At 36.5% G+C, this 15350-nt stretch overlaps 1 protein-coding gene across 1 annotated transcript in view; it reads left to right on the forward strand.

Moving 5' to 3' along the window:
• Positions 1–15350, forward strand: part of LOC149080485 (uncharacterized) — a 137165-nt gene that overhangs the window by 24133 nt on the left and 97682 nt on the right. The window contains exons 12-14 of the mRNA XM_089239586.1: positions 5585–5868; positions 5950–6054; positions 13303–13437. Coding sequence (XP_089095712.1) covers positions 5585–5868; positions 5950–6054; positions 13303–13437 — 524 coding nt within the window. The remainder of the gene's footprint in view (positions 1–5584; positions 5869–5949; positions 6055–13302; positions 13438–15350) is intronic.

Below are 15350 nucleotides of genomic sequence, written 5' to 3' on the forward strand. Positions count from 1 at the left end.
GTTCAGTAATGACTTATGTATGATCACATTGAAGAGGCTGTTGATACTTATCAGTGTTTTAGCATTTTTCAACTTCAATCCCCGCCTGAAGTATCCCTTCTTCAAATTGAAAAAAAAATCACATGGTGATGCAGTAGCATTGGAAACAACTTTGCCATACATAGAACAAGCTGAAGTCATGAAATCAATGTTATTCTTCTTAAAGCATGAAACGTGAGCATAAACATTTGACTTCTGACTAGAAAAAAAAATTGAAAGTTTCTTCTCAAATTTTTAAAAACTCCTCTATTCGTAGTTATTAAAGAATAGATGTTCAGTGCTCTACGTTTTTCAGTGCTAATCTTTTTTTATTGGTTTTGCTTGCCTGTTTTCAAGTAACATTCAAGCTAACATTTCAAGTATTTTTAATTGTTTTTCGGTAATCTAAGATGGGCTTGGTCCCGTCTAAATCGGATCATTGATACTCTACTGTGTATTTATATACTCCTATAGAGTAATTATAACGGACAGAAAGATTTTTAAACATCATAAATCAAATAAAAATTACATAATGAAAACTGAACTGGCCACTTAGGAGGAAAAAAAAAAAAAAGAGTTAAATTATTTAGGTTTTAGATGCATGTTGAACTTTGTTCACATGATTAACATTTCAAGCCTTTTACAATAAAGAGGCAAAATATTGAATACTCAAGTTTCTGTCCTGTAATGCTGAGGAAAACAAATACCTTGAAAGGAAAAAAAAAATTAGATAGGGGGTTCGGATATAGGTTGAAGACAGGCGCGGATCCAGGGTGATGTGTTGGGGGGGGCGATTTTTTACAATGAAGATGTCGATCGGTGAGACCCAACCTAGTGTCCGCAGGTGCCAAACGTACTTAAAATAAAAAAAACTAATAAAAAATTAATTAAGAATTAAAATTATTTAAAACTTTCAATTAATTTTCATTTGAAAAATTAATTGATTAAAATTAATTACGATTACATTTTAATTGAAAATAAAAATTAATTAAAAAATGAAGGCAGTTAAAAATTAAATCTAAATTAAAATTTATATTTATAAAAATTATATTTTTTCAATATGCAACATACTTATTTAAAAACTTGCTTGCAGCAACTGGTGTTACAATTAATGAATAAGCTGTTTTTGATAATAAATTTGAACGTTTGTGCCGGCTACCCTCGCAAAAAATACCGTACGAAAAAAAAGTTTGAAGTGCAGACTGAATAATGTGTGTTATATTTATAAACATTGTAAGGAATTCTGATGCACATTGCCAGCTAAAAATGTTTTTTATTAACAGTATCATGAGCAATTGTACAAATAAATAAAAACTTTGCAGATGAAAAGAGAGCAGAATATGAAAAGCGTATGAAGAATTGGTATTTTAAAATGTTCCTAGAATACTACTTCCTCCTTCGCTTGATAAAAATTAAAAATTAAGGCTCACAGTTAACCGGACAAAACAATGTGCACAAATAAAAATTCATCCGAATGTATTCGATAAATGCTTTTCTCCAGCTTTTTAAGTCAAAGTAGAGAGATACTTTCCGTTTAAATTTAATTTTTTTGATCCCTGTGAAAGTATTAAACGTTTCTCTTTGTGACGTTATGATAACAATTAGGCAGAATAATATGAATAAAATAAGAATCTCGGTCAACCAGAGGAAATGAATTCTAAGCTAACTCGGACACAAGAAACCTCGTTTAAGAGAGACGATCCTTGAACATTTGAAGGGAAAAAAAATTATCTAAAGCCCTGACCATGGCCTCCACATCCTAGAGCGGGGCCCCTAGGCTAAAGCCTCTAGTGGGCCCCCAGACCAGACTTTTCACGGGCCCCTTTATAGTTAATTTATAGCTTAAAAAAACAAAAAAAATGATGAGAATCGTCCCCGGCCCTGTCAGCTCCACCCTTGGGAACATGAACTTTACGCACAACAACAAAGTAGTTATCAAATAAATAGGTAGGCTACTACGCACGCACTGACAGCCCCCTTACCCGTAACGGGTCACACTGAGCTTGCGAAAAATTCTTGTGACCGCTCAAACTTTAAATGACTTCATGGCTTCAGATAAAAAGCTGAACCTATGCGGCGCAGCTTTTGTCCTCTCATATGTAGGGTCCGTGATAAGGCAGTTTCGGTTTCAGTACAGCACAGGGTAGATGTTTTCCCTGTTCAGATTTTGAATGCCGGTGATGGGATCGGCCAAATGAGCTTTGTTTACATCAGTGATTCCAGGTGAGCCCTCTGGGGTCTGTCTCGTTCGATAGAGAATTCTATCTATTTGCCGGCAGATCCATGTGGGGCCCTCAACTGGCTCTGCTTGTCTCGTACTAATTCATATCAGCTCAGTACTCCCCACTCGGCACTGGACCCAACCAAAGGGACTTTGTTTCCATCCATGGGGTCCCTAAGGTGGTCCCTCTTGTTTCGCTCAATACCTTGTTTGGTATTTACTTATGATCCGCTTGGCGTATGCACTGAAAAGGTTCGGAACCACTGCTGGAAACTCAAGCATCCAAAGCCGAGCTACACTCACTCCAGCAACTTTTCGTGTTCACGTATACGCTTCGAGGACTTGGCGATTGGTATAGAGAACATTAAGCAGTCTTCTTTCAGTTACTCACGTTCTAGACAATTAATTTTTCTTTCTGTGAACAATTTTATAGCACACCAAACTTGTATCCTTTCTTAAAATGAAAATAAGTACTACACACAATAAAACACCCATTTATGACATGTCTGTATTTACAAATAATACCTTTGACTTCCTCATTTGTCACTTATAATTTTCAAACGAGACGATAAAATTAAAAAAATTACAAATTTCCAGCTTTGTATACCCGATTTATGAAAATATTTTGCGTCTGAAACCCATTTTTGTCTTCAAATAAAGTTTCCAATCCTACTACGTATAGAGTCAGACTTTCAATAATCCCTCCAGTAATCCGGTGTTTTTAGGCCGGTTTTCTCCGAGCATAGCAGAGGAAAACATAGCGCACATGTTTATGAGCAGAAGTTTGTTATTTAAATGGACTTTTTCAATCAATCTGCAGTAATTCGGCGATTTCGTTAACCCAGTACACCCTGGTGTGATATGTGCCAGATTAGCGAGAATCTACTCTACTAATAATTCATATTTCTATTAGTTCTAGAAAAATTGAATTCCATCAGCCTTTTTTTTTTGCTGGTAATTTTTCAGTTTTTCCCCTCAATTTTTTTTTTGCAACACTGATTTTAACCATCCTCATGCCCCGTTACTGAAGACAATGTCCTATTTACAGGAGAACTAAATGGGCTATAGCCCAGGGCGGCAAGTTCAGAAGGTCGGCAAATTTGAGGATTGAGTTTCCAAGAAAATTAGAAAAATGGGAGAAGGGCGGTGAAATTGTTATAACCCTCAAATAAACCCACCTCTTCCCAGACAGCAAGTGACCGTGTCAGTGAGTGACCTAGAGAGTTTGCAAGCACGTGAATGAGCAAAAGCGTGACTTAGAGCGGGAGTAAGAATGTGAATGATCAAATGAGTGACATAAAGAGTGTGGGACCAGTTCAGTGAGTGGCCTAGAGTCAGCCGTATATTAAGGAATAATAAGGAAGCCTTAAGGCTTCCTTATTATTCCTTATTAAGGATTCCTTATTTGAAATAAGGAATCCTTTCCTTATTTCAAATTACAAAGGCTTTAATTATTAGATGGGGCCGAGGCCTATATTTTCATAGATATTATAGAGAAGCTATGTGTGTTCAAATGCTCATCTGCTGGCGAAGGGCTTTTGAGCTACGTTTTCGAGGATGGGGGGGGGGGGGGTGCTTTGCTGAGATTTTTCATACTTTTAGGCCCCACTATAGTGAATTTGTAGAGTGAAAATCAAAAAATGATGAGAATCGTCCTGAGCCCTGTTAGCCTCACCCTGTGGGGAACCCCCCGTTAATGTCATTATCAGTGCATCCGTAAGCGAATGCAGCTTCATTCTCTGGGAAAACCCCAGATGTGCTACAAAAGTAATAGAATTAATTTTCTTAACACCCATTTATTTTAAAATTTTAAAATTTTTACTTACCAAAAACAGTTTTTTTCGAAGATATGGCCATTTTTTGATCCTCGTTAAGCTTGCGTGTTTCAGGACTGAATTTAAAAAAAAGAGATAACAAAGGCTAGAAAACGATGATTCATCTTATTGGATGGCTTGTGCTTTATTGCGCGTTACCAAGAAAACTGAAGGGTGTACATTTTTTTGCCTTTCTACACGAGCCCTTAGGCGCTAGGCAGCGTGACAGCCGAATCGCATGGAATCCCTGTAGAATCTTGGTGGGAATACAATTGACCCTCCTCCGGCTATGACGTCTTTATTTTTTCGACCTTACCAGCAGAAGAAATCTCAAGGTGGAACTTGGGGAACAAATTTTAGGGAAAGGAACTTTGAGAAAAAAAGGAAATTAATTAAAAAATTTAATGATTAATAAAGAAAAAAAGTGAGGTAACTGGAGTTATGTTTGCTTGAAGGCTCTTGGGAGGGGCGATCGCCCCTTCACCTATTGTTTAAAGGCTCTTGGGGGGCGATCGCCCCATCGCCCCCCCCCGGATCCGCCACTGGTTGCAGATAGAATTAAAGATCATGTCTTTTTCTCATCAACTTGAAAATTAGTCAAGTTTCTCTGTTGTCTTATGGCAGCTCAACTATCAATTAATATTCACACTTAATCATCTCTACCAACCTAGATTCAACTTCCTATCCATTCTCGTTTTCTTCAACGGCCTTCTTTTTTCGGCATATGATGTCCCTCTTCCATTTTTATAGTCCCCGAATGCCTTTTCTTTTCAAGATAAAGATTACATACGTTATGAGTAAACAAGACGAAATGCGATCAGCAAATGCGTTTTTTTACAAACAAAGGGTATAACGTCATGCAAAACAGAGAAAAGTTTTGCCGTAAATTCTTCCCATGGACTTACTACACCCATTGATTCCAACGGTCTTTGAAAGTTACCACTAATCTTTTTCACAAAAGATCAAAGTTGGTTCTTCGAAAACAAGGAGAAACATTCTTTATATATAGTTATTACGTTTACCCGTGTAGAAGCTACAAATAAAGTTAGCAACCCGGTGGTTACTAGAACGAAATTTATAAATTTATCTCCTACCGAAACATGTTCAACAAGATCCTCGGTAGTAGTGAAAAAATAGAAGTACCCCTACCTACGGCGCAATTTTTGCCGTGTGACTAGATAATTTTAGTACTGCATGTGGCGACATTATTGTGTCTTCCCATGACATTATATCGAAGTCAGACTCCCACTGTTAGATACACCGAATCTTTGCCTTTCCAACGAGATATTGACGATTGCGATCGCACGTTTTTTGTCTAAAAGTTATGATTTAATGTCCGACCTATTTTCATGCGGCTCAAATGGCATCTCGATTTGTAAGAGGAATTTAGGTGAAAAATGTACTAGCGCGCGGGGGGGGGGGGGGATTTCGACTCATAATAATCTTGTATATACATACTTATTAATTTACTGAAAACACATTTATATGTATAAAACACACTCATTGCAATAACGCTGCATTTTTTTCGTAGTTGTATCTTATACTTCAAGTATTGTAAAGAACTGGCAGGAAACATCATCGCCACTGAAAAAGGAAGTTAAGAGAAAACTGATGAGCATCGTAATGAGTCATGTCAATGATACTAATTACTGGCAAAATTCAAAAAACATAGAACTTTCAGCGTTCAACATACCTACAAATCTCGGGGCAGCTCTAGAGTCAAACATCATTCACAGCCCTGATTCTAAACTGCCTAGATCTTTTTCGACACGAATAGACATAGATCTGTTTGGGAAAAACATAAATTTATTCGAGGTATGAAATTATGCTTATTTTTTTTCATGTGAAAAATCCAATGATAAAAACTGGAAGTAACCAAAACTTTCCACTTGATAGGTGGGCGCCAGAACCGAAGGTTTAGAACAGGCACTTAGAAAATTATTAGGACAAAAAAAATCGAGTTCGTTGAAGGCTTTGTTTTTCGGATCACCATTAAGACAAGTGAGTATATATCATACAAATCTTTAATAATATTAAACTCAACTTTCTTCTTCAATGTTAGATAGGCGAACGAGCTAAAGTTGTAGAACAGTGTCTCACAAAATTATTAAGACGGAAAAAAAATCTAGTTTATTGAAGTCTTTGTTTTCAGGTTTGCACCAGATAAAAGTGGATGTAGTATATGCAACAAATAATAGTAAAATTGATTTTGAAATTGAATAATTAACTTGAAGGTTTTTTTAAATGGACAGTTTTAGCAACTAAGCTGAAAAACTGTCTGCAGATCAGAAAAAAAAAATTCATATAACCTACCCTGTTAACATTTCTTAAGTGAGGGATTTTCAGCTGTAATGGTAAAAGTGCTTTATCGTTTCTTTTAGGCCGGGTTGCTCATAAACAAACCCTACATTCCTATCTACATTATAGGAATTTAGAGCATCGTGATTAGCTAACACGAGTGATGAGCCATTACGTCAGTGAAATCTTTGTTGGTGACGTTTAACAATGGAAATACTTAATTGTGCTTGAATCCGGTATTCCTCCTTAGAGCAATGGTTAAATCACTGGGCAAACATACCGATGGTTGTGTGTTCGATTCCTACTCAAACCCATCCGCTACTTTTTTTGCTGTCATTTATTGATTCACTAAAAAAATAATTTTTTCCCGATTTAATGAAATGTGGTTCAGGTACATCAAGATGACAATAATAAACGGCTAGCAAAGAGAGAGCCCAGCTTTGCTGGGCTCTCTCTTTGCTATCATTTCTGATTCTCTCTTGCTATCATTTCTGATTCTCTCTTGCTATCATTTCTGATTCTCTCTTGCTATCATTTCTGATTCTCTCTTGCTATCATTTCTGATTCTCTCTTGCTATCATTTCTGATTCTCTCTTGCTATCATTTCTGATTCTCTCTTGCTATCATTTCTGATGAACTTCGAAATTAAGTTTTGCCAAAAACTCTACTCCCCTCGCGCGCGTGACGTTTTGTTATCTTTCTTACTCGTAGTAACCAATCACCGGTGTGCTTATGCCTCTTGTGTTATTAAGAATGTAAGGATTGTAATTACGGGGCCGGATTCACACTGGATCGATACGATAAGCGATACAACCCGAAACTCGACACGGATTGGTTGAGTTGCGGGTTGTATCGCTTATCGTATCGGTCTGTTGTGAACGCGGTCTTAGGTGCAACAGTGGTGCGATATTGCAACTCTGTCATCCTTCTTGTCACCCCTCCCCATCAGCAGGTGAAGGAATGGGAGGAAAAAAGCTCTAATTCGATCACTATTTCCTTCACCCCGTTTTAAAAATGTGACAACGGATTCTAAGCTCGAAAATTTTTTGCAGCTGAAAAACGAGTTTTAAATTCCAGTCAGACGAGGTTGGACTAAGATCTCAAATGTCCGCTTGCGATGGATCTCTACAGATCGACACGTTTCCGGAATATGGAATAAAAATCATTCAGTTTTCTAACTGAAAAGTAAAGAGATATAGGAGATTCAGTCATTATATATATAGAAAGCATCTTCCTTCTTATCATGCATGGAAAAAAATGTTATGATAACTGACTGAAACATCTTTTCAAGTATTGCCTTGAGCATGGGTGCCAATATGAAGGAAACAATTTAGGGGGTGAGGTTGTCCTACGTCTCGTATGCACAGGAGTCAAGGGGCGGGGGCATGTGCATTGGATCGTATATTCGTGAAATCTTGGGGGCTAAGCACCACTCATGAAGTTTTCTGGGAGGTTTAGGATCTAGTGACTTTTCCTTCTAGCATTCAGCTCAAAAGGTAGAAGATTTTGAGTTTCTGGTATTGTTCAATAAAAAGCAATTTGAGTTTCGAGACACGATAAAAACGAAAAACGATGTTCAAAATTTAGTAATCGGAATGAAAAGAAACCATAAAAGCGGGAATATTAATTTCCAGTTGCAAGGAATGCTTGATGGTATATTTTTGATGTCCCAGTAGTGATACTATTTATTTTTTGTGACCACACACAAACGAGACCTTGAAAATACGGTAAATTGATTATTGTACATTTCGTTTCAGGAGCTTGTCAGCAAAGAATATTAATCCAGTTTTTCTCTGACTAGTTTTATAGAATATTGATGATTAGAAATGTTTAACCAAAATTGTTGATAATGTACAACTAGTGTTTGGAATCTTTGCTAAGTTTCCAGAGGTCAATTTTGGGTTGTCCTCTATTTCTGCCCTTATGACGTTGCAACAGGTAATTTTTCTATATTCACCGCGATAGGTGACCAACTTCGATTATCATCTTCTAGCCTAGTGTTCCCAAACTATATCGGGGCAATATCGCCCCCTGGTGGGCGGTGAAATGGTCCAAGGGGGCGATAGAACCTACTGATTTAACATAGGATCCTATGGGTTTACTTGAGTTGGGGGGCGATGGAACAAAAAGTTTGGGAGACTATGTTCTAGCCTTAATTTTTCAAATAAAGTAATTTCTAAGATGTAAAAGTTAGTGAAACCGTGAGACTGATAATTCACGTATAGCATCATCTCTACATACATCCTGTGAAAAAAAAAGCTGCGGAATCGGCAATAGATTGCCCAGTCTAATTAGCTCTCGTATGCAGAAAATGACCGTCGTGTGACAAAAATGATCAAATGATGATTAAGTTTATAAATGATTCACACACACACACACATATAGTACAGTTCCAATTTGATTTGCATGCTCGCCTGAGCGGATCGAGAGCTCGCTGTTGGGAGAGGGGGGATTTAAAAATAAGTTTTTTTTATAATATAAAAAATAAAAATAAATAAAATGAGCGTCATTGTGAATAGGGTCACCATACCTCCTTCATTTTGTTTCGTATTTTCCGGAATAGTCTCGTTATTTCTGTTTTTTTCCGTCCCGAATTTTTTTTAAAAAAATGTAATGGTTTTTCCTATTTTTTAGTCAGTTTTCTTGAATTCGTTATTTAATCAAAAATGTTTATAAAGGGAATTTAAGTTCCGAAAATTTCATGTGAGTTATCGCATTTTGCTTCACCCCCCTCCCAATAGATACGCGTTGTGCTTATGGTTTTACCATCGAAATTCAACTTTCATTCACTCAAAAACTAGAGCCCATCTGATAAAACCAATGTCAGATTCAAAATCAGTGCTCCAAAAACACCCTAAAATCACTGAAATATCCTTGAGAAAAAAAATCAGAGTTGAATAGTGTGAATCAACAGAAAAATTTGAAACGAGAAATTATTTTGAATACGTCAATTCGTAACGTAATAAGTTTGATTAAAAGTTTCTGATTGAATCGTTGTTATTATTTTACCGTTTCCACTAAGTCACACCTTCATCAAGCTACCATTTTTACATCCCCCGTTGAAGCTTTTTACATGTAAGTTTCGATGAAAGTTCAAAAAAACCAAAAAAAAATATTGCCGTTTTATTAATCAACATTGTAATCTAATTAAAACAACAACGTAAAATAATGATCGCGCAGTAAACACGTGCGCACTGTATGTACCTTCCCTCAGAAAATTAGATTTAATAGTGAAGGTAAAAAAATTGCACATTTTTTGGCAAAAAAGTGTTGATTTGGCTAAAAGCCTTTTCAAACAGATCTCATTTGGCTAATATGGCACAAATCTTGCGATAAATTTGCCAACATAGAAGACGAAGCTAACACGTAAGCGATACGTAATAGCAAGGTTATAGTATCACACTACATGGAGAGAAAAAGTGCCAATCGTGAAGGAAGAAGGTCGAACTTGGCTTCTAATGGCATTGAATATTTCAGTTCATTTTTAAGAAGTGACCCGCTGCTGGCGGAGAAATGCACTTTGGTTCGGTGTTTGGTATATAACTGACCGTTAGAAAAATGACACGTCACAGAATTTTAAAAGCTTATAACTCACTTAATATTCGTCCGATCGAAAAACGGAAAGCACTTTTTCATATTAGTTTTTCACAAGAAATCACGTGTGTAATTATTGGGCGGTCGATAGTTACCACCCTGTATATCTATATTGATTTCATCGGTGTTGCTCGTTAATATTCAGCCTTCAAAGAAGGAACTCACCACGGTAACCCAGGCCGATAAGATACACGCCTATTCTGTATCAAACGTTGTTCAGACGAGTCACGATTCGATACCCGATCAGTTCTTTTCAGAATTACAGATACGGAGATGCAATAGAAACAACGACAAGTTGAATTGAGGGATTAGCGCAACCTCCTCGTTAGACTTAAAAAAATTTGTCAAGTTCGGAACCAGAAAGTAAAATTGCAAGTCCCGGTCTAGTTAGCTCTCGCGTGCAGAAAATGAACAAAGTAAGACAAAAATGATCAATGAAGAAATAATTTAGCTGTTATACGGCCTGCCAAAGTTATTTTACGCAAAATTTGGTTCACAATCTTATGATATGAAGGACTGATGGAGGATAAATAAAAGACGAATGTTTTCTCCCCATAATAAATCAAGGAACGAAAAAGAAAACCCGTTATTTCTCATTAGTTAAGATTTGTTCATCTTCAAGTTGAAATACGTATGTTGAAAAAAACGGTGTTGTTTCTCTTACTTAACTTGGCAATATAGGTAGGATTCAACATTATTTTACTATGGCGTTTATGGGTTATGCGCTTCAACCATGCGTATTATTTTCGGAACCGCTGGTAACTGCAACCACGGGTACCGAATTTGTTAATGCGGTATCCCTACTGTATATTGTTTTTGAAGTGAAATTTCTATAGCGACGTAACAGATGGGGACATAAGAGTGAAAGTTTGTTGGTGAGGGAGAGAAGATTCATCACGAAAAAGTGAAACCTTTCATTTTTCTCCTCAAAACCCGTTCCGTATAATAACTGATTGTGTGAAGAAGTCCCGAGAAGGAGATGGGCTATGGTGGTGGTGGGGAGGATCTCAGACATTCGGCCGTGTAAGAAAATAAAGTTGGGGGTAGTAGCGAGAGACTATGGATCGCGACACGAAGCAATAAATATCCTAAAGCGCATGCACGGAGCAAGCTACTCTCTCATGACTTATTCGCGCTATTAATATATCTAATAAGATCGAAAACTGGGGGTATTCACGTATTCTGTCAGCATCGATAGGGTGGGAGGGGGTTTCGTATTTGTTGACTTTTGATGACAAGGGTAGGGAATTCGAACGATGCTTACGTCATCAACCACCCTTTATTAAACTAATTCTTAATTATATCTTTACTGAGTGTGCCTTAAACGAGAAAAACCCATAGAGCGTAGACCTCGCAATCCATTGGTTACGGGTTCGATTCCAGCTTGTTACATCTCTGTTGCAATTTTTTTTCTTATTCTTCACTCCTGTACCGATAAAAAGCACTCTCCCCTCTGGTTTAGGGCCAACCACGATTATCGCCAGAAATGTTTCGTGAACAAATCTGTCACACATGGGATTTACTATGGGATTATTGCGGCATTTAATTAAATTTAGGATGTCGAAATTCAAATTTTTAAATAATTAAAATTAAATTCAATTGAGGTGAATCTAGTCATGTGTCAAACCTAGAAGTGCCACTTCTATCGCGCGAGATTCTCACGCAGATTTTCTCTCAATCTCTTCAATTTTATGTACAAACTAGCTGATAACCGCGTCTTCGCTCACGTGAATTTGGTAATTTGAATACTACTCGGCCACGATTCTCCCATATGGCATTTGAACAACCCATGACCTCCTTGGATCATTGATTTTCGGAAATCCCATCTCTGTGGGTATCTACATTATAAAATATAATACTGACTAAATTTCATATTTATGGCTTCAGTGAATTCGGCTCGGCGTGATTTCCCTGTTACATTTTGCTATGGCGTCAATATCCATCGCTATCAGATGAAGCGGGAGAGTTCCAATTTCCAGCCCAATATAATATAATAATAAGAGAAAAGGGAAAAGGGGACTTGAGCCATTTAAATGTACAAAACATGCTCTTTCGCCTCCATCAACACTCCTTGATTTTATGGCCACTTACTTAAAGGGCCCCTTCAAAGTTTGCGTAATAGCCGCTCCGTATTCTTCTTTTCTCTCTCTCTCCCCTATATATTGAAGCCTCTTGACCATTGTATTGTCACCTGCAGGCAATTGACTTTATTTCTGACTTTCTTGCTTCCTCTCTACTTTTCTTTTCCTTCTCTTTTTTCTTGTACAACTCCCCCCCCACCCACAGAAAACGTCTTCCTCCCATATGCTTCGAAAGATCGTAGGGGGTGAACCTTGACCAATGATGTCAATATGTCAATATTAATACTAATTTGTACGTACGTAATCCTCATCACCCAATGGAAGGATCTTTCTTTGAAGCCGGACTACCAATTAGAAATAGGGGGGGGGGGGGGTTGGTACCCCTCAAAACTTTACTTTTTGGAATCTTTTTGAAAAATTAAAGCAGATTGATTAGTGCAAGCTAGAAATCAAGTTGAAAAAAGATGTTAGATTTTTGTTTTTACACATTGCAACGATTAGCATCAGGAGCGGCGATCATCCGTGATGAAAGGGATGGAGGAAAGGTAGGAAAGAAATTCTTACCACATTTTTAGTAAATTATAGACGTTTAGTTAAAACCTAAATTAGGAGGAATTAACAGGGGTGGGGGGCAGATGGCGAAATTAGGCATAAAGAGTGATTAAAAGAGAGTTATTCCAACATCAAGTTAAAATTATTATAATTGAACATATAGTATTTTGTCTATGTATTATGCAGAATTTGATATCGTGGAAATGGATTTTTCTAATTGACTTTTATTTTGTGTAAATATAACTCGTTCTTTTCATATGATCATTTGATTAAATATTAAATGCTATTGAAATTTAACTGATTCTTTCTTTTCATGAGTCATCGTTTTATTCTAAATGTATATTAGACCACTAGGAGCCTGGGTTAATCTAGATAATTACATATATATATATATTCTTCCAGTGGTTCGATATAACAATTTGAATCCCCTTATGATCCCCGTAGGGGTCGAATTTGAAAACCTCTTCTTAGTGAGTCTTTACATCATGAAAAAAAAACTACTGACCAAATTTCATGAATAAACCTTCAGCAATTTCGGCTCGGTGATAATGAATCAGCTAGTCAAGACATGTTATTTTATATATATATATATATTGATGAAATGATTTTTTTTGTAATTGACACATACTGATTATTTTTGAGCGATTGAATGACTTGTTTGTACGACCGAATTATTGTTTTATTATATATGATAAAAATTTGTTCATCAAGATTTTTTTCTCAGGGTAATGAAGCAGGGTCTGAAAATGCAAAAATATCATTGTATCTGAGGACAATGGGTACCGAGTTTTTTGATGTATCGATATCAGATCTTACAAGAGTTAAGAAGATGATGGAAGTCGCAGATATCATGGAAAAAGTATGTGGTTCTCTTTATTGAGTTACTATTCATATTTTTCTCTCGTATTTTGCCATGCTTTAGACTGGTTGTGTGTCTGAAGAATCTGCAGATTTCAGCAACTTAAATAACCTCATTAAGAGAATTATTTTCGAACAAATAATTCAATGTTACAATTAATATATTTCAAAATATGTAGATATTTTGTTCTCGTCGTTCTATGCAGTAGATTCAACAAATGAAAATACTACTAAATTTATTTCTCCTACATGAACATTAAGAAACTTCTCGCTTTGTTTTTGAAATTAATCTTCTTTAGCTCGGGTTGCGTGAATCTAGAGGTTCTTAAAATACCAGGCTGACTCATCCACCATCTTTAAGCAAAAGTGTTCCCTATCACTGCTCCCTATCTCGTCCTTTATTTCAACGATTAGACCTCACTTGAAGCTGTAAACCAGTTTTTGTTCAAAGATGGAGGACGATGAGTCTGTTCTATATATAGGCTCCTTACGTTAATTGGTCCTATTGAATGGGAAACGCAACGAAAAGTCACTCTTCCTTCATTCCATCTATATCACCAGTCTATGATAATTAACTGCAAACAGTTGGGTGGAGTACTGGTAGATACTCCACCAATAATACCCAAGAGTAACATTAGGGGCAAAGTTTATCTGCTCTTCATACTCCACCAATGGTCTTGAGCATGAAACGGTGCCATTCACCGTGCAGCGGATGAACCAAACAGTGGATTGGCTACGTCCTGTTTGAAATTCAACACATATTTGATATTCTCCAGCAATGATTAAGCTATCTGTAATTCAGTTGCCGATTGTTCACTTTGCGGCTCTAGGCCACAATAGTACTTGATGCTGATTGGATGACATGAAGTAAAATACCTCGACTGTGGGATTGCATTGTTTGTTTTTTCAAAATATCGCTTTTTCAAAGTTTCGATTCAAAGAGAGAGAGACATCGCAATATACAAACTTTGTGTTTCCCCCCTCTCCAAAATCAAATTAAACCCCGATGATTTTTGAGCAACTGTTTTTGTTTTAGAATTCGATTGAGAAAGATTTATTCAATCGATAAATTTTCCTATCAAAGATTGATAACTTAAAATGATAAAATTTGATTATAAACGTAATCATCATTAACATAAGAAATTCTAAAAAAAATTATGGAAAAATTTCAAATCCCTTATCACTTGATCTCGAAATAATTAAGAATTATCTTAGCAGCTATTTTGATTGGCTCTCTGGTACTGCGCTTGAAGTCAATAAGCGATTTGATGTGTTCTTTTAGCTTTGTGCCGCAAATCAGCTTTGATATGTATGTCTGGTAGTGCATATGTTTCTTTAGATGCATGTTGTGATGGCAGCATTTGGATCACAATCCATACTTACTTGGGGAACCTTTGGAAGAGATTTCTTATGGAAGCGACATTTCCTTCCCGAGAGTTGTTCTTATTTCCAATATACGATGTTTGAAAAATTTTGATACTTATAGTACTAATTAAAGCCAGGGTTGTGGGATTTCTCGCGAGGAGACATGAATTTTTTTCTGTCTGAAATTGTAACGCGGGAAAAACGGAAATGTGTAATCCTTTAATAAAAATAATATAGTAAAAAAAGTAGCGTAAACTGTCAAAATCCAAACCCGTCAAAAATCTGTTCGAATCTGTCAAAAGCCTAAAAGTGTGTAAAACTGTCCTCATCTATGGAAAACTAGTCTAAAATTCTGATCTAAAGTGTCAAAAATATGACATTGAATGCCATAGGTTTTCTTTTGATGCAGCAATAACATGCTAAAAAAACCACTAGCTGACGCAAGCGGATATAGAATATAACCCTCTAAGTGATTTTTAAAATTTCATTGATCCGCATGATAACTATCACAGTGAAATGTGACAGTTATCACTCACTCTCTGTGAAAGT

This window comes from Pholcus phalangioides, unplaced genomic scaffold (assembly GCF_987345545.1).
Source record: "Pholcus phalangioides strain wild (caught in Gottingen) unplaced genomic scaffold, Ppha-v1.0 ptg000011l_1, whole genome shotgun sequence".
Taxonomy (NCBI): Eukaryota; Metazoa; Arthropoda; class Arachnida; order Araneae; family Pholcidae; genus Pholcus; species Pholcus phalangioides.